General features: G+C 39.5%; 2 protein-coding genes and 2 pseudogenes across 2 annotated transcripts; 2 read left to right on the top strand and 2 right to left on the bottom strand.

Annotated features, from left to right (window-relative positions):
• Window positions 1-1,764: 1,764 nt before the first annotated feature.
• LOC103319518 (uncharacterized) lies at window positions 1,765-4,793 on the top strand. The gene is made up of 4 exons (XM_008221073.3): window positions 1,765-2,345; window positions 3,203-3,486; window positions 3,632-3,859; window positions 3,994-4,793. The coding sequence occupies exons 1-4, from the start codon at window positions 1,922-1,924 to the stop codon at window positions 4,519-4,521; spliced, it is 1,464 nt and encodes a 487-aa protein (XP_008219295.1). The 5' UTR covers window positions 1,765-1,921; the 3' UTR covers window positions 4,522-4,793.
• A 262-nt stretch (window positions 4,794-5,055) lies between these two features.
• On the top strand, window positions 5,056-6,187 carry LOC103319507 (histone H3.2). The gene has a single exon (XM_008221062.3). It carries the CDS (start codon window positions 5,628-5,630, stop codon window positions 6,036-6,038), a length of 411 nt encoding a protein of 136 aa, XP_008219284.1. The 5' UTR covers window positions 5,056-5,627; the 3' UTR covers window positions 6,039-6,187.
• A 308-nt stretch (window positions 6,188-6,495) lies between these two features.
• LOC103319780 (G-type lectin S-receptor-like serine/threonine-protein kinase LECRK3) lies at window positions 6,496-8,968 on the bottom strand (annotated as a pseudogene).
• Window positions 8,969-16,036: 7,068 nt separating this feature from the next.
• On the bottom strand, window positions 16,037-17,406 carry LOC103319770 (G-type lectin S-receptor-like serine/threonine-protein kinase LECRK3; annotated as a pseudogene).
• Between the last annotated feature and the right edge of the window lie 1,657 nt (window positions 17,407-19,063).

Below are 19,063 nucleotides of genomic sequence, written 5' to 3'. Positions count from 1 at the left end.
CGTTTTGTCACTACTTAGGTGTTGCTGTGCTGGGCTTTTAGCCCCCCTTGTTACCAAACTAGAGATTAAAAGGCTTTAAATTGAGTTTGTCCAATATTAAGACACTTTAAACTATGAATTGTTATAACATTTTAGTAGTGTGTGTGAGAAACTCTCTCATTCTTATAATTTAGACTATCGCTTACTTTCAAAAAATAATTATCGTCATTTATTCATCATTTGACAACGTCATGCATGTCCCTCAAGCTCTCAAAAGTGTCATACCATTTGTTGATATGGAGAATATGGTTGGATGGTTAGTCCTTTGGAAGCTTCCACAGGCATTATATTTCAAAATTTCAAGGTGGTGTGTAATGTGCAAGGGGTCCCACTAGCACTATATATAGTGTAATTTCTTGACCAATATTTTTGTGCTTTATCCCAATAATAATGACGGTGAGCCAGAGATTTAGATTATTTAAGCCAACTTGATATGTTAAACTTTAACTTGCATCTGGCTGGGCAGAGTCTTATAGCACTTCTGTGTGCCTACGTTTTGAGAGAATTAACTAGTAATTAAGGAAGTGTTTCTAGTCGGTATAAAATTATCACGGTGAAATTATAGAATACTACGATAAATTTTCTTGTTAAAATCAAACCAAGAAACAGTTCATCAGAAAATAGTGAAAAGATTATGAGAAAATTGAACAAGTAAAAGGGTAGAACAAAGACATAGGCTACCCGCAACCATTAAATGGAGGGACCATAAGCAGAGCTATATGAAACTTTTCCTAGGAAATCTTCGAACTACAAATATTTATTAAGCTTGAAGGGTCAAGGTCCCAGAACGATGGCTTTGCCCTCTGCCCTCTTCTCTCTGCCCGCTGTCCCCTGCCCCGTAGGTGCATGGTACCTACCTTTTCTTCTTCTTAGTCTTCTTCTTCTCGTTATTTACTTTATTATATATTTTATGACGAGGAATATTGACTTATGAAGAGAAACCAAGAATTTTTCATTTTCATTTTTACAACTAGTGCATGAAAAGTGCACGGGCCGATGCAAACCTAACCCCATCAATAATTTGATTCTAAATTATATATTACAAACTTAAAGTTCTCTTCCACCAAAAAACTTACAGGTTCTCTCGCTTATGATAGAATCAATTGTATATTTTTTTTAAATATAAAAAAACCTCAGAATAAAGGATGAGTATATGACTTGTAGAATTATAATAAAGGAAGTGTTTTCTTTTGTCATAAAAAACAGAAGGGCTTGCGAGTGGAATATAGTACTTGGTTGAACTCTTCCACCATCACTTGTGTGGGCAGAAGTTTGAAATTTTTAGATACTCAATGAATATTCGTGTAAACATCAATCCCCCAATCGCTTCCATTCCAAAGAAGAAGAAAAAAAAAAAAAAAAGGTATCAAGGTAAATCCCAGTACCATGTTCTTATCCAAATTCCATATATAATAATACCCAGTTGTGAAAAAACTAGCAAATTAAAAAGAAAAATAATATTATGACAGAGAGAGCTGAGAGCAAGTGCACCTGAAGAAATATCATATCATAAACCTTAAAGTTTCAACATAGCATCATTAGCTAGGAAAAATAATAAGTTAGGATCATATATTATATTCATAGCATCTGACATGATAGTGATATTTATTTTATGCATACAAAATATTGGAGAAAATTCAGAGAAATTGAGTTTGAGTGAAAAACAAAACCACAAACCTCCAAAACAGCCCCTCCCCCCTTCAAATTCATTGACTTTTACTCATTTGCCCATCACTTCCCAATTTTTTAAAATCATCTCCTCTAGCCATTTTCCTTCATCCCTCCCTCTCTCTCTCTCTCTCTCTCTCTCTCTCTGGGGTACGCATACATACAGTAACATTTACATATAAAAGCGTCAAACGCACCGTATCAAGCAGAGATCATGACCATGGACCGACCGCAACCGAGCTCAGACTCCCCGACCCGAGAGCCCAAATCCCCTGTGATGCTGTCTATCGAATGCCTCAAAGGCAGCTCCAAAGCCGACGAGTGGACTGGAGACATGCTCCAGACCGGAGACATCGTCGAGGAGCTCCGTATCGGCAGCTCCGTCACCGTCAAGTCGCCGTTTAAGAACGGAAAGAGCGGCGTCCAGAAGATCCTCCACGCCTCCTTTAAAGCCAAGGACACTTCTATCCTCGTCAAAGTCCGACGCGGCCGAGACGAGTTCGCGGAGTTGCAGGCGTGCATCGTTCCGAACGACTCTTCCGGTCGGAGCAAGCAGTACATGCTCAGGTCCATTGCCGACCCCAATTATACCGTCGGCTTCTGCGATCGCACGGAGGCCGACTGCTTCGAGCTCCAAGGTACCATTACCCATCATCACATTGACTTTTGCGTTGACTAACTATTACTTTGCTTTTTTCCTTTTAGTAATTCATGTGAAAAACAATTATACTAGGCAAAAGGTAATTTTTGATCAAGATAGTGTGTCGGTTTTACCACTCCAGTCCCGTAGTTTTAATTTTGTAAATTTGGATTTAAAATCCCTCATAATTCAATGATATGTTGAAGAGTACGGGATTTTGTACAGAATTATGAGGGATTTTGTACAGAATTTGATCAAGATACGGGATTTTGTGGTAATTTTTGATCAAGATAGTGTGTCAAATTCTGTACAAAATTTCCTTCCAAAACAACCTTCTATATCAAGCTTATTACATAAGAGAGATGAATAGAAATTTAAATGTGTCCTTAAATTGCGGGGAATAGCAAAGAGGAATAGTGACATTTTGCCTTTATATTTTGTTATTGCCGTGGTGGTAATATCTATGTATTAATTGGGCCACTTGGTGATATTTTTTTGGGCATGCGTTTCGTTGTATGAAAGCAAAACCACCTTTAGGCAGCACACAACAACTTCTACACGTGGAGACTCGTGACTTTTCTCTCGGCCAACTTCCATACACATCATTACAATAGTTTGGATATTGGACTAATGTTGTACATGTGCATTACATTCCCACTTGGAAGAGATGAATGATGTGATGATGGTGATATGAGTAAATTATGTCCCATCAATTAATAGTTCAATTCAACTTTTATTGTTTAATTAAATAATAGTAGCACTGTTCCATGATCACTTTTAAAAAACAAAAAGTGTGAAATAGATGATGATGAGTTGAATGCATGCATGGTGCATGTATGTTTCATAAATGTGCAGCTTCAAGGAACTCGAGGATGGTGAGTGCGCTGACAAGAGGTAGGCTTCAAGATGGGTATGTCTCATATCCATGGGAAAGGAGAATGCAGGAGATGCTAGCAGTTCCCCATTCCAGTGGCTTTATATCTGTCCTCTTCCTTCCAAAGGCTTCAGATCGATCTGCTTCTCGCTACAACGACTTGGAGGACACCCTTGCTAGGGCTAATGTCTGGCTCATCGCCTCCCAGGCCTCCGGCGTCCCCGTCGTCTTCATGAACATCCAGACTGAGTCCCTCCTTACAAAGGTATTTTAATGAAGATCTTTGATTATGTGGCACAAGTAGGGCTATTTTAACTTCTATAGGTGTTTCAAAATTAAAGTTCCAGTTTGAGTTGAAGAGTGTAATAGATGTGTGTGTTTTTGGTTTTGTTGCATTGCATTTATGGCAGATTTCTGGAGAGACAGCTTCTTCCACTGTAAATGCAGGGTCATTATCTGACTTAGCTGATCTTGCAAGCGCAAGCTTATATGGTTTTGAAGATTACCATGGGGTTGACATTGGTGTAGTCCGAGCCGTTCGACTTTGGTATGCTCCTCTTGGGGGTGAAATCCCTATTGAGATCAAATTACAAGAAGGTGATTTTAAGCTTGGCTTCGCCATTAGCCGCACAGAAGAGGTAAACATATTATGTAACAGTTGATGTATCTGTTTAGTTTAATTACAACAATTGCGTGTAACAAGTGAATCCAATCTGTCAAATAATATAATCTGAAGGATTACTTGATAAATCGTACCTATTGTCATTGGCAGGGGTTTATATACATTTCATCAGTCGTAGATGGTGATGAAAACACGCCTTCAAGCCGATCGGGGCTGAGCAATTTGTACGAGGAAGCAATGGAGGCATCAAGGCTGCTGGTGGTCTCAAGGGTCTCAAACCAGAAGGTGCTCCCTTGGATGGTTTCTTCAACCGGAGCAGTTCGATGCTTCGACACCATTTCTCTCAGCCAGAAGCTCTCCCTCCACCGGCACGCCAAGGTTCCTATTTCCATGCATGTCTTCATGTGGGATCGAGCCGTCGTTTCTCCAAGTGCAGGCCAAACCAGGTTCAGGAGCAGCGCCTCTCCCCCGCCAATCATCCCATTGCCGCCTGAGGTTCAGTTGGCTAGACAACCAAATGAGAACCAAATACAACCTCTTCCACAAGAAGTGTTTGAAGATGAAAGTAGCAGTGAAGGTGTCTCTCAGAGATTATCAGAGGTCAGGCTTGAGAGAGATACAGCTGGAGAATCCTCTTTTAGGTTCCATGATTTTGCACTTTCTAGCAATTGGGTATGAATTTTTTTTTTTGGCTCTTCATTTTGTGATGTGATGTGCTTTTTCCTTGTTTTGCTCTCCTCCTCTTTGATTGTTGTTAACTTGTTATGCATAGAGGTCTTGCAAATAGGCACCCTTTAGCTCAATTTAGAGAATAGAAATATACATATTATAGAACAATATCACACAGTAGGATTTCTAAATCATGTATAGCTAGACAAATGTAAGTCATAATTCTTATCTGGGTGTGTGTACATTTATGAATTATGGGAAAGCAAGTGGAAATCCTTTTTTCAATGTGATCGTAACATCATTTGCATAATATGTTGTTAATACGTTATCATATTATAATGCGTGTTTTATTATTTCTTTAAATCGAGGGACAAAACCGTATTTTTAGGTGAGTATATTTAACGGAATAATACACAGACTTTGACGGAAGGATGATTTTGGTACATTATAAAAAGTTTAAGGACGTTTGAATTGAAAATTTTAGTTGGTGGACCAAAATGATAATTTTATAGTTGGAGGACCCATTAACCCTATGTTGTTAATACGTTAATGTTATAACGCGTGTTTTAAATATATTTTCTTTTGATTTACAGCCCATTGTGAACCCTAATAAAAATCAATTGCAACGAATCTTCATTGTCTAGGGTTTGATAATAATCGGGATTTTAGATGCATAATTTATTATTATTTTGTCTTTTTCATTTTTCTGGGCCAATTTAGTGGAAGAAATTTGAAGGGTCTGTTTTAAGAGTAGAATGGCCTGCTGTTGATATTGGAGGCACTAAGCCCAAAAACAAACAGCCCATTCTTGAACCATCTTTACAAAAGGTAAAGCACGCTCCCATTGGCTGGTTCGTAGTGCTACGGATCGAGGAACCACGGCCCTCGATTTTAAGACTTATCAACGGCTCAGATTCCAGCCTCTCCTCCTCCAAAACATTTCACCGGAAACACAAAATTTCGAAGTTCCCGCGATTCCACTCCCCAAATCAGCAATTAAATACCCCCAAAGCTTCCACCATTTCCATCGCATCTAAATCAAGTTTCTCCAATTTTCTCGAGAAACAAACACAGTCAATCGAAATCCTTCAGACCTTCGATTTCGTTTTTTCTCAATGGCTCGTACCAAGCAGACTGCTCGTAAGTCCACCGGAGGGAAGGCCCCTCGCAAGCAGCTGGCAACAAAGGCTGCTCGGAAGTCGGCTCCTGCTACTGGTGGAGTGAAGAAGCCTCATCGTTTCAGGCCAGGGACTGTGGCGCTGAGAGAGATCAGGAAGTACCAGAAGAGCACTGAGCTCTTGATCCGCAAGCTTCCGTTCCAGAGGCTTGTGAGAGAGATTGCTCAGGACTTCAAGACCGATCTCCGGTTCCAGAGCAGCGCAGTGGCGGCGCTGCAGGAGGCGGCGGAGGCCTACTTGGTAGGTCTCTTTGAGGACACCAACCTCTGCGCCATTCATGCTAAGAGGGTCACCATTATGCCCAAGGACATCCAGCTTGCTCGTAGGATTAGGGGGGAGAGGGCTTAGAAACCCGAAATCTAGGGTTTTGGAATTAACAGTATGTAGTAGATTCTTCATGCTTTTTGGTGGGATTTGGAAGTGGATATGTAAAGTTTGAATCTTGAAGGTTGAATGGTAAATCTTTGCTTGCTAATTGAATTCCATGCTTAAATTGACTAGTTTATATTTGAAGACTGAATTGGTTTTGTTGAAATATTCAACCATCTAGACATGAATTATTTTAATATTTCAAAATAAATGTCCAACACGTGCTTAGACTTTTGACACTGCAAGATGAAATCTTTTGCTTGATCTTAGCTTCAGACTTGTTTAAATGGCTTCCTTGATTGACCCATTTTGTTATTCAATCCATTCAAGTTTTTTATGTTGATTTGAATCAAGTGAAAATGCAGAAATTTACTGCAATTTCAGTAAATGTATGTATTTACCTGAAAATTAATGACAATGAATGAACACAAAGGAATGTACCCGAAAACACTGGGACTGCCTGCCTCACCAAGTTGATGGTTTTGAGTCTTTTGATGCTCTAACATGCATACAATACAAGCACTTACTGTATTGAACTTGTAAATGAGGAAGGGTCTGGGGGAATTGATACTTCCACGGTTCCTTCGAGCATCATCGTCAGTTTCTTTGCCGTGGGTCGCAGTGATGGATCCTCCTGAATGCACCATATTGCGATCATCACATACTTCTCCAACTTTTGATGTCTTCCATTGCCTCATCATCATTCTGTAATAGCAGATGCACTTTCTTTTGCTCATAGCAATCGTATGCCCAATCAGCTAGAACCATTTGATCTTCATCCTCTGCCTCTTCTTGAAAATTCCTCCTGCAGCAAATAATCTCCAGCAACATAATGCCATAGCTGTAAACATCTACCTTCCCTGTGATTGGCATGTTTTTAAACCATTCAGGGGCCAGATAGCCTCTAGTTCCCCTCATTCCGGTGGTAGTGTGAGTCTGGTCCATTTTCAAAAGCTTGGCCAATCCAAAGTCTGAAATTCTTGCAGTGAAAGAGTCGTCTAGAAGAATGTTTTGAGGCTTAATGTCACAATGTATGATTTGGCTGTTGCACTCCTCATGCAAATACAAGAGACCTCTTGCAATTCCTAAGGCGATTTCCCTTCTTTGATACCAGTTTGGCCTGACTCTCCAAAGAGGAAGCCAGCTAGAGAGCCCTTGCTCATAAACTCATATACAAGCATTCGGTGCTCCCCTTCGTTGCAGTATCCTAGTAGCTGGACTAAATTTCTGTGGTTCGTTCTGCTAATTGCGCTCACTTCAGCTTTGAATTCCCACTCACTTTCTTTAACCATACTATCTAATCTTTTGACAGCAACAAATTTCCCCATATCAGCCCCTAAAACTCCTTTGAAAACTGTTGCAAAACCACCATGGCCTAGTTCTTCCTTGAATCCATTGGTAGCTTCTTCTAGCTCTTCATAAGTGAAATATTTCAAATTTATGACGAGATAAGGTTGACTCACCTTTGCTTCTCTGTAATAGATGCGTGAAACAACCAAATAGATTGTTAGCAGTAAAAGGAAGTTTAGAAACCCTGAGCTACTCAGGAGCACCGATCCAACTACGATCAGAGTTGAATTGTCTTTCTTTTTTGAATATCCACCACCAGGTCCCATGGTTGAATTTTCCTTCCTTATTTTGACTAGACCTGTTACACCATTAATGGGGTCGACCCTCCCGTTCAAAAGGGGGCTTCCCTTCAGCCAACACTGGCCATTTCTGAAATTGGCAACGGCACAGAAACAATCAGCTAGGCAAGCCTGCCTGCACCAATCCTCAGTTACAACTTCAAACTTCTCATATTCAGACTTAGGCCAATCTGTGTTTTGCATCTCTTGGAAATAAAAATGATCTGTCTCTGGTGAGGCAGCATCACAACTTTGTGAAATGAAGTTCTTTTTGCATCCCTTCAACACATCATCTGGATTAATGAAGCTATAACCAGGTGGGCACTGGCAAATTGTTCCCTGGTCATGTCTACATATACTGTTGTAACCACATGCACCGCCGCCTTTCTCTTGCAAAATTGTCATGCAGATATTTGGAGGTATGAAGGACAAACTGGTCCAAGCCTTGTGCCACCCAGCAGCACTTGAGCCAGTGCTTTTAGGATAGACGTAGTGCCTCAAAACTCCATCATAGTCAAGAGTTGCTCTCTGGTAAAAATCTTGGGTTGAAACTGTGCTGTTTGATATCATATGAAGTATGCTTCTGTTCCTGGCAGTAAGGTAAATAGAGCCAGACTGGTTGAAGATGACCTGATAACCACCACCCGCAGTGTCGGTTGACCAATAGATAGTATTAGCAGAATCCAATGGGAAGTGTGTTGTATAAAGCAAGAGGTCTCCATCCGGTTGTAGTGCAAAACGGAATCTTCCTTTTGAGTAATTTGTTGCTGTGTAGCGGGCAAAGAGTGTGCTTGTTTGATTTAGAGTCTGCAAAGGTAGGATTGTATCAGTTGGTTGATCAAAACTCTCCCACAAATTGATTGAACTTCGGTTAGCCAGCACAAAATTTCCAGTGTCAAGCATGGCTGCATAGGAAACTCCGGTACCAGCAGAATCAGCAACCCATATTTGTTTGCCTGTTGTAGCATCATTGAGCCTAAACTGTCCATCTGCAGTGAGCTCAACTTTGGATCCTTTGGCCACTAGATTATTACCATTGGCTGACCACACAATAGTTCTTTCTGGTATTCTGTTAAACCAGATGGCAAGTAAGAAGCCGTTTCTACCAATTTCTTGGAAACCGAAAGCAAACTCCCCAGATGGTGAGGCCCAAAAAGAGCTATTGTCTGCAGTGAGGGATGAACCCAAAGGTATGTTCTTGTTAGTTTGAGCAGTGGTGGGAAATGGCAGGTGTAGAAGGAGAAGCAGAAAGCAGAAAGCATATGCTAGTTCAAAAGCCATTATAGTCAGAGGGATATTTCACTAGGGACAATTCATTTGCACTACATATGAGTCACAATCCATTGGAAGCTTTTATTCACAACCGCAGCTTCTTATTTCTGCTATTATTCAATTCAAGCAGATGTTGACCAAGAATTTTCCATGTCTTATATCTGCTAAAATGAAAGGAAGTCAATGCTTTCCTGCATTAAATATAAAAAATTCTCTAGCTTGGCATCTGGACATTATGTTCAGGAGCAACCCTTCAGGCATTTCTATCTCATTCAAATCAGTTTTCTCTTGGCTTTCCCAAGAAACAAACACAGTAGACACCCTTCAAACACGCAACACGTGTCCTTTTTGGTGCTTAATATATACACACATCTTTATTGGATGCACCAAAAAATTGGTTTGTTCGATGTGTTGACAATCTCGTTGATAGAAACATGATTGCAAACACTCTGTAAACGGAGGTCAAGGAATTAAATATGGAAGTAGATGGTGTTTTAGTTGAACTGTCTTAGAAGATAAACAGTTGGTGTAGACGTGGTCATTTGACATTTTTGGATCATTTCACAGGTCTTTTTCAGTGGTTTGAAAGCATAATCCTTATCTCCATACAATGTAATTTGCCACTATTTTCTTCTCTGAGGCCTATAATCATGTTCTGAGTTGTATTTTAAAATATTTTTAAGATGTCCAACAAAAAATCTTGTCTTTAGTTTAAGAGGCCACTAAATAGTGACCGGCATATACAGTGAGAAAAATGCTCGACTCCAAGAACCAAATCCTGTGCAAGTAATTGTTTTTTATTACTAAATATACACCCATACCGAAACAGAAGAAACCGCCTCTGGCTTAGAGAATTCTTCTGGACATCCACCATGAAGTTGGACCTTAACATCAAGTCTCAAAAATAGAAGTCTTCCAAATTGTAATTTGTGTTTGTTCCTTGATGCTAGAAAGAAAAGAAGATAGCTTTTTGTTTGGGTTATTATTATTATTATTATTTTTTCAAGCAATTTGTTTTCTTGGGCATCATCATGGTGGTGATTGTAAAGGTGTGGAAGTGTGAATTATTATGCTTGGATATTGTAAATGCTTTTCAATATAGCAAATAATTTTACAATTGAAAAAGTTTTGATGTCATGTACATAAATATATTACAATGTCAATTAGTAACAGAATTCCATAGCTGTAAGCATCCACCTTCACTGTGGGACAGTTTTTGAACTATTCAGGGGTCACAAAGCCTTTAGCTCCCCTGGTTCTAGTAGTCGTTTGCAAACTATTCAAAAGGCAGTTTGCCTCTTAGGTACTAGTTTGGTCTTGACTCTTCAAAGAGAAAACCTGCTAAAGCGGCATCGCTCTTAACTAATACAGAATGATGCCCCTCATTGCAGAAATTTAATAATTGAAGTCTAGTACATTCTTTTCAATAAAATTTGATTTAGCAGTTGTTGGATTTGCAGTTTTTAGTTTACCTACGTTAGTTGAGCTTAGATTCTGTTGGGAAACAAAAATCCAGTGACTGCAGTGTTGAATTCTCTAGAGATACAGGAATAGTCGCTTATCTTATTCTTCTCCCAAAAGGAGGATTAAATAGTGAACAGCCAATTACAAGTATGGAAAGAAAATAAAGGCTAAAAGTCAACTCCTATGAAGAAGCCTCTAAATATGCTAATCTGCTATTATGTACAATTAAGTATATACAAGTCAACACTCCCCCTCAAGCTGGAGAATAGATATCTTGAATTCCCAGCTTGGCTAAAGAAGACTCAAACACCTTGCTAGAAACTCCCTTAGTAAGAATATCAGCAAGTTGATCATTGGTTTTCACGTAAGGCGTGCAAATCAATCCTTGTGATAATTTCTCCTTGATGAAGTGTCTGTCAATCTCAATATGTTTGGTTCTATCATGTTGTACAGGGTTGTGAGCAATACTAATGGCTGCTTTATTGTCACAAAATAATCTCATAGGACCCTGAATAGTAATCCTCAAATCTCGAAATAAAATTTTCAACCATAATAATTCGCACACACCATGGGCCATAGCCCTGAACTCAGCCTCAGCACTAGATCTAGCAACAACTGATTGCTTTTACTACGCTAAGTGACTAGATTGCCACCCACAAACGTGCAATATCCTGTGGTTGATCTCCGGTCTGAAACTGAACCAGCCCAATCTGCATCTGTATAAGCCTCTATAGCAAAGTTATTATACTTTGAAAATAAAAGGCCTTTACCAGGTGCTGATTTCAAGTATCTAAGTATCCTTTCAACTGCCTGCATGTGGACCTCACGTGGCTCGTGCATGAATTGACTGACGACATTTACTGCATAAGCTATATCTGGTCTTGTATGAGCCAAATATATCAACTTCCCTACCAATCTTTGATATCTCCCCCTATCAACAGGTGTATCATCAGTTTGCTCTCCCAATCTATGATTTTGTTCAATTGGAGTGTCCACAGGCTTGCATGCTAACATTCCAGTTTCAGTCAGAAGATCAAGTACATATTTTCTTTGTGAGATAAAGATTCCTTCTTTTGAATGTGCCACTTCAATGACTAAAAAATATCGTAGTGTCCCCAATTCTTTGATATCAAATTCCTTGGCCAATTGTATTTTCAGCTTACTGATCTCCTCTATATCATCCCCTGTCATAATGATATCATCTACATAAACAATAACAATAGTAATCCTACCATCCCGAGAATGTCGTAGGAACAATGTATGATCTGCTTGACTAGGATGATATCCATACTTTTGCATAGCTTGAGAGAATCTACCAAACCATGCCCTAGGAGACTGTTTCAGGCCATACAATGATTTTCTCAATCTGCATACTTTTCCTTGAGAGGTCTCATCTATACCTGGAGGCATGTCCATGTATACTTCCTCCTCTAAGTCTCCATGGAGGAAAGCATTCTTCACATCAAATTGTTGAAGAGTCCACCCCAAGTTAGCTGCTAAAGATAAAAGGACCCGAATTGTGTTCATCTTTGCAACTGGAGCAAATGTATCTCGGTAATCTATCCCATAGGTCTGAGTATACCCTTTTGCCACCAACCTTGCCTTGTATCTATCAACAGAGCCAGCCTTATGTTTTATTGTGAACACCCATTTGCAACCAACAACCTTCTTCCCTCTTGGCAACTCCACCAACTCCCAAGTAGAGTTCTTTCGTAGAGCTCTCAATTCCTCATCCATCGCCTCCTTCCACCTTGGATTGTCCAGTGCATCCTGCAATGTTTGAGGAACAGATACAGAAGACAACTGATAGGCAAATGATTTAAGACATGGGGAGAGACGATGAGAAGACATGAAATTGGAGATAGGATATTTGTACTTTGATGGGCAAGAACGAAGTGGTCTCCTTAAGGCAATAGGTAATTCATTATCAATTGAAGGAACAGAGTTTATAGGGTTATTTTCAAGTAAAGAACAAGAAGGTTCAACAAACTCTACCTCTGAATTACCTGTCACCGGGGCAGCAGATTGATCATTTCTCTGAAAGGGCACCTTATCTCTTTTTGTATACACCAAATCATATGGTGACATACGATGACCAACAGGTGGGAGAGTCAAGGAATTGCCTTCTCTTCCAGTATCATTTTTTTCACTTTCATTTTGTTCAATTTTTTCCAACTCAAACATTGGCACACCATAAGACTTATCTTCACTACTTATATTCTCCCCCTGAAGAGAAGTCTCAGAACTAAGATGAGAGAAATAAGCATGTTCCTCATGAAAAGTAACATCTCTAGTAACAAAGAATTTTTTGGACGGAGGATGATAACATTTGTACCCTTTTTGAGTGGCAGAGTAGCCAAGAAAAATACATTTGAGGGAATGAGGGTCAAGCTTACCACTATGATGAAGATGCATAAAACTAATGCAACCAAACACTCGAGGAGGAAGATGATTAACAGTAGAAGGAGAACATGCAGCAGTGAACACCTGAAGGGGAGTTTGAAATTTGAGAACTTGAGAAGGCATCCTATTGATCAAATAAGCAGCTGTAAGAACAGCTTCCCCCCAATAAGACTTTGGTACAGACATGGAAAGAAGAAGGGAACGAGCAACTTCTAGAAGATGGCGATTTTTCCGTTCAGCTACTCCATTCTGCTGAGGGGTATAGCTGCAAGATCTTTGATGAATAATGCCATGATCCAAAAAATAGGTTTTGAGACCAGAATTGATGTACTCACCCCCATTATCTGAGCGGAAGACTTTAATCTTAGAATTGTATTGTGTATGGATCATTTGGTGAAAGGACTGAAAAATAGAGAAAACCTCACTTTTGTCAGTCATCAAATAAACCCAAGTAAGTCGGGAATAATCGTCAATGAATGTGACAAACCATTTGGAATTGGATAAATTTGACACACGAGAAGGACCCCAAACATCACTATGGACAAGAGCAAAAGGTGCAGAACTTTTATTAATACTTAATGGATAAGAAGCACGGTGGTGCTTAGCAAGTTCGCATATTTCACACTTAAATTGAGAAAGATCAACCGAAGACAATAAAGAAGGAAACAATTTTTGTAAATAGATAAATGATGGGTGTCCCAATCGTTTGTGCCATAACCAAATGTCCCTGGATGAGTCAGTAGCGGACTGAAGAGCATGAACTGTGGGAGAACTAGTATAACCAGCTGGGTCATCCAAGAGATAAAGGCCCCCTTTCTCACTACCACGACCAATCGTTGCCCCGGTCCGTTGATCCTGAATTACACAATGAGTGTCATAAAAGGTGACAAAGCAATTTAGAGATTTAGTAAGCTGACTTATTGACAATAAATGGTTAGACAGTCCAGGAACATGGAGAACATTTGAGAGGGACAGAGAATTCGAAAGAAAAACAGAGCCTTCACCAACCACAGGAGTGGGTGAACCATCGGCAGTGGTAACACAAGTCTTACTAGGGGATGAATAACGAGAGAAGAAATCAAGTTTAGAGGTCATGTGATCAGTTGCCCCTGTATCTATAATCCAAGAGTCTGAGAAAGACTTACCAGATGCACTAAGACAACAACCAAAGTTACCTGAGGAGGTGGCTAAGGAACCGGAAGCCCCTTTAGATTCTTTATCAGAGAGCAAGCGAGCACACTCTTGAACGATTTGTTCCATTTGAGCAGAAGAGAGTTGAGAGGTAGGTTGGTCATTCTGATCACTAGAAGATGTGTGATAGGCTCTGGAGCTGGAACGGCCCCCTTTTCCACCTCCTCCCTTGCTGCCTTCAGCTCTTTCACCCTTCTTGCCAGGCCACCAAGGTGGATAACCATTGAGCTTGAAACATTGCTCTCTCACATGCTTACTCTGATGACAATAATCACATTTCAAAGCATCCTTATCATCAAATTTCGAACTCTTAGCAACATTACCAGATGAGACAGCAGCTGAAGAACTAGATTGATGTACCGGTGGCGCCCAAACCGAATGGTTTGCTGTAGAAATCAAGGCAGACCCTTCTAAAGAGGGTGGTATAACCATAGCAGATCGGCGGAGAGCTTGGGCACGCACATATGCATAGGCTTCACACAAAGAGGGAAAAGGATCCTTTCCAAGCACCTGTGTTCTCACTTGATCCAAATCCGGATTAAGACCAGCCAAGAACTCAAAAGTACGTTCCTTCTCGATCCGTTTTTTCAACGCAGCAGTATCGTTAGAGCACTTCATGTCGCACGGCTGATAATAATCAAGTTCCTGCCATAAAGCCTGGAGTGAATTAAAATATGTCTCCAACGTCTTACCTTGCTGAGTAGTGGCTTGGATTCGACGTTTTAATTCATAAATCTGGGCATCACAACCTCCCTCAGAATAAGTTTGAGAAACCGCATCCCATATAGCATGAGCGGAGTCGAGACGCATATAGCCAAGACTAATATCCGGGGTCATAGCCTGGAGAAGCCATGATCTAAGCATAGCATCTTCTTCAACCCATGTTATGAACTTTGGGTCAGTATTATCTGGTTGCTTCTTCTCTCCAATCAAATATCCAATCCGACCTTTACCGGTAATATATAATCTCACAAAATGAGACCAAGCCAGATAATTGGTGCCATCAAGTTTAGTTGGCAACAACTGGACATTCATCAAATCATGATGATGATTGGAATTGGCTGGAAGAGATACAAGAGGCCGAGAATCAGAAGAATCTGTTATATCTCCCATTAGACCAGGAAATCCAGAGAATAGAAGTTGGTAGTGTCTGTAGCAGTGGGCAGGTTTTGGGTATTTAGGGATTTAGGTTTGGGTATTAGGGATTTCTTGCTAATTTGGAGTAACCTGTAAGAAGGTTTTAAAATTCCTCTCTAGAGAGCTCTGATACCATGTTGAATTCTCTAGAGATACAGGAATAGTCGCTTATCTTATTCTTCTCCCAAAAGGAGGATTAAATAGTGAACAGCCAATTACAAGTATGGAAAGAAAATAAAGGCTAAAAGTCAACTCCTATGAAGAAGCCTCTAAATATGCTAATCTGCTATTATGTACAATTAAGTATATACAAGTCAACACAGTATACTTGTTCTATGTTATCAGAAGGCTAGCATATAATAACACAACTAAAAAAAACAATTCTGTGCTCATTTGTGGTAGGATTTCCAAGTGGTTTGCATGAGAGGCCCTTGCTCTGAATCCCTAGTCTTCTCTTTGTTTCTTCAGTCCAGGCAAGTTTTTCCATGGTGGTTCAGTTTAAAAGACAGTACTTCTGCAACATAAAATTAACCATTGAAGGCACATATCAGATAGAGATTTACATGACAAGTATGGAGCTGGTGTAATTTATGCATATAGATTGAAGTTATAATGAGCAAGGAGCAGTTCGTTCAAGCAACTCTTTGACATTCTTCATGGTGGAACTTAGCCATACAAAATTTTTCTTAGCAAAGGGTGTTTATATGGAGGATATGAACTCCTCCAGTAAATAGTACTGTCACAAACCAATCAGAAATAGTAAACTCAATACATAACATTATCTTAAACATCTTAAGACAAGGCTTGTCAAGTTCGGTTCATTTTGATGCATACGAAATACATGTACTGAAACATTCCAAATTCTCTAGATAATTGGTATTGCTAATTCCAAAAGTTCATAAACATCATGCTACTCAGGAGCACTCCAATGAGGATCAAAGTTAAGGTATCTTTCTTTATTTTAAAGTAGAATTGTCTTTCCTCATTTTGATCAGAGCTTTTGTACCAAGACTGAGGTCAATCAACCCGTTCGAAAGCGGAACTCTCTTCTTCCAACACTCACTGGTTTTGAAAATGGCAACGGCGCAAAAGCAATCACCAAGGCATTCCTGCCTGCACCAATCCTCAGATACCTCCTGAAAATGGTCATAGTCAGAATTAGGCCAATCCGTGTTTTGCATAGCTTCAAAATGAAAATGATCCGTTTCCTGTGACGTTTTATCACAACTTCGTGAAACAAAATCCTGTTTGCATCCTTTCAGAACATCATTTGGATCAATAAAGCTGTAACCATTGGGGCAGTGACAACTTGGTCCTTGATCATCCTGTCTACATAAGCTGTTGAACCCACATGCACCGCCTCCTGTCTCTTCCGAAATTGAGGCGCAGATATTTGAAGGTATATATGAAGAAGTAGACCAGGCCCTGGGCGACCTCATATTTGAGCTAGTTCTTTTAGGGTAGACATAGTAGTACCTAAGAACTCCATTATACTCAAGAGTTGCTCTCTGGTAGAAGTCTTGCATTGAAAATGTATTGGATAATATTGTCCTAAGTATTACCCCATCCTCGGATTCAATGTAAACAGAGGCATCATGGTTGAAGATGACCTGATAGCCACCAAAAAAGGTATTGGTTGACCAATAAGCAGAATTAGAAGAATCCAATGGAAAGTTTGGTTTTGTAAAGCACTATATTTCCATCATCTTGTAGTGTGAGCTGGAATCTCCCTCTTGAGTAATTTGTTTCTGTATATCGAGAAAAGAGTATGTTTCCTTGATTTAAAGTCTGTGTAGGTAAGATTGTATCAGTTGGTTGATCAAAACTCTCCCACAAACTGATTGAGTTTCGGTTAACCATCGCAAAATTTCCGGTGTCAAGCAGGGCTGCATAGACAACACCAGTAAAATCAGCATACCATATTTGCTTGCCTGTTCCAAACTCAATGAGCCTAAACTGTCCATCTTCAGTGAGCTCGACTCTGGATCCTTTTGGCACTAGATTATTGCCATTGGCTGACCAGACAATAGTTCTTTCAGGTATTTTGTTAAACCAGATGGCAAGTAAGAAGCTATGTTTACCAATTTCCTGGAAACCAAAAGCAAATTCCTCAGTTGGTGAGGTCCAGTAAGAGTCTTTGTTCAGTGCATTAAGTGACGAGCCAAGGGAGATATTTTTGTGGGCTGTGGTGGAAAATGGCAACTGTAAAGAAGAAGCAGAAAGAATAAAGGGTAGGATAATTCAAAAGCCATGGTAGGAAGAAGCATACTTCTCAAAGAGACTAGAGGAGGAGTTAATGGTGAAAACACAACAGCAAGCAACCATCATTTTGCCCTATATATCTCTTTGTTAATAGGAGGAGGAGTATTTTGGCAATCCATCTTATTAATTCTACTGTGTTATCCAATTACAACAGACATTGACCCAGTTCTTTCCTGCATTGTCTCTTAGCTGAAGGGTAAAAGCCTGTTTATGAAATATAAAGCTTGCTCTAGCTTGGCTTCAAGAGAATATATATATATTTATATAAAACAGATTTTCTCTTTATACGGACGTCCGGGCGTTATTACCTTTCAAAACCCTACACATATTATATTTTTCGAACACACTGGAGCCCTCTTACAATTCCAAAGGCAATTAGCGGTGCTTAAATACCAAACCAATTAATGCTCTCCTCAGGCTAGTATATATACACATATCCTATATATTATATATGAATGCATGTATGTGTGTATGGAGCAATCAGTGTTTACTAAATAATGATTGCATACAATATGTAAACAATGATGTGTCGAGCAATTACATATGAAAATGGGATGGCGTTTTAGTTTATCTGGGCTTTTTGGCTCACTCCACCAGTAAATAAATCTAAATTACAATATGACTAAACAAATAAGTAAGTAATCAAAATCCTAACATAGTAAAGATGGGTTCGCCAACACTCCCTCTCAAGTTGGAGCAAAGATGTTCGCATGCCCAACTTGAAATAGTATGTATGACTCATTTTATTTAATTAAGTTTCCAATGTGGGACCTATATAATGCAAATATTATGTGAAGTAGTAAAATAAGTCCTACATACCTTGTCGAGTTTCCAATATGGGACTTATATTCTTCAACTTATATAATACAAATGTTTTAAAAAGTTGTTAGGGGAAGGAGCCATTGATTTAAGCCTATTACACCCTCAACAGTGAGCGAATGAGTTTGGGGGAAATCTGGTCTGGGCTTTTTTTTATACTCAATTCTGCTCAGCTAAGGACCTAAGGTTGATGGGTTTGAGTTGTTATGATCAAATACACATAATTTTTGGCATTCTTCATGGTGGAATATCTTAGCCATACAGAACTTGTGATTTGGAAGCTTTTGTTCCAAAGGCTGGTAATGGAGTTTTATGCTTTGTCATGGCCCATGGTGATGTAGGAGCATAGGGTGGATCAAGATAGATATTTATCATTTAATTAGTTTTTTTTTATAATCAAATAGAAACTTCATTAGATAAACTTCAACGGTACAATCAAAGACATCTAAAATACCAATCCCAAGAGGACAACAAACTAACTTGCTAAAAGCAAAACTAACGCGGATAAAAGCCGTACTAAAACTACTAGCCTTCATCACCACAATTAGTCATAAGCTCAAACAAAGCCCACAAACCCAACATAACAAAAACCTTAAATCAACCCATGAGCCTAAACAAACCTTATCACCACCACCTGAAGAAGTGCCGTCGCGACCACACCCACCACCGCATCCATAACGAATATGAGGAAAATATGATTTCCGACGATCTATCTGTGCATAAGAGCGAACAAATAAATGAAAACAATAACTTTGCCAAAGAACAGTTGGGTGATTTGCATCAACCTCCGTCAACGATGTAACAACCCGGTCCTTAATTAATATTTAA

This window comes from Prunus mume, linkage group LG1, assembly GCF_029339155.1.
Source record: "Prunus mume cultivar Tortuosa linkage group LG1, ASM2933915v1, whole genome shotgun sequence".
NCBI classification, from domain to species: domain Eukaryota; kingdom Viridiplantae; phylum Streptophyta; class Magnoliopsida; order Rosales; family Rosaceae; genus Prunus; species Prunus mume.
The sequence above is the reverse complement of the archived record's forward strand: the minus strand, read 5'-3'. Positions and strand labels throughout refer to the sequence as shown.

Coding starts and splice junctions, on each gene's coding strand:
- LOC103319518 (XM_008221073.3), top strand. CDS start 1,922: ATGACCATGGACCGACCGCAACCGAGCTCAGACTCCCCGACCCGAGAG. Junction 2,346..3,202: donor CGACTGCTTCGAGCTCCAAG/GTACCATTACCC, acceptor ATAAATGTGCAG/CTTCAAGGAACTCGAGGATG. Junction 3,487..3,631: donor CTGAGTCCCTCCTTACAAAG/GTATTTTAATGA, acceptor CATTTATGGCAG/ATTTCTGGAGAGACAGCTTC.
- LOC103319507 (XM_008221062.3), top strand. CDS start 5,628: ATGGCTCGTACCAAGCAGACTGCTCGTAAGTCCACCGGAGGGAAGGCC.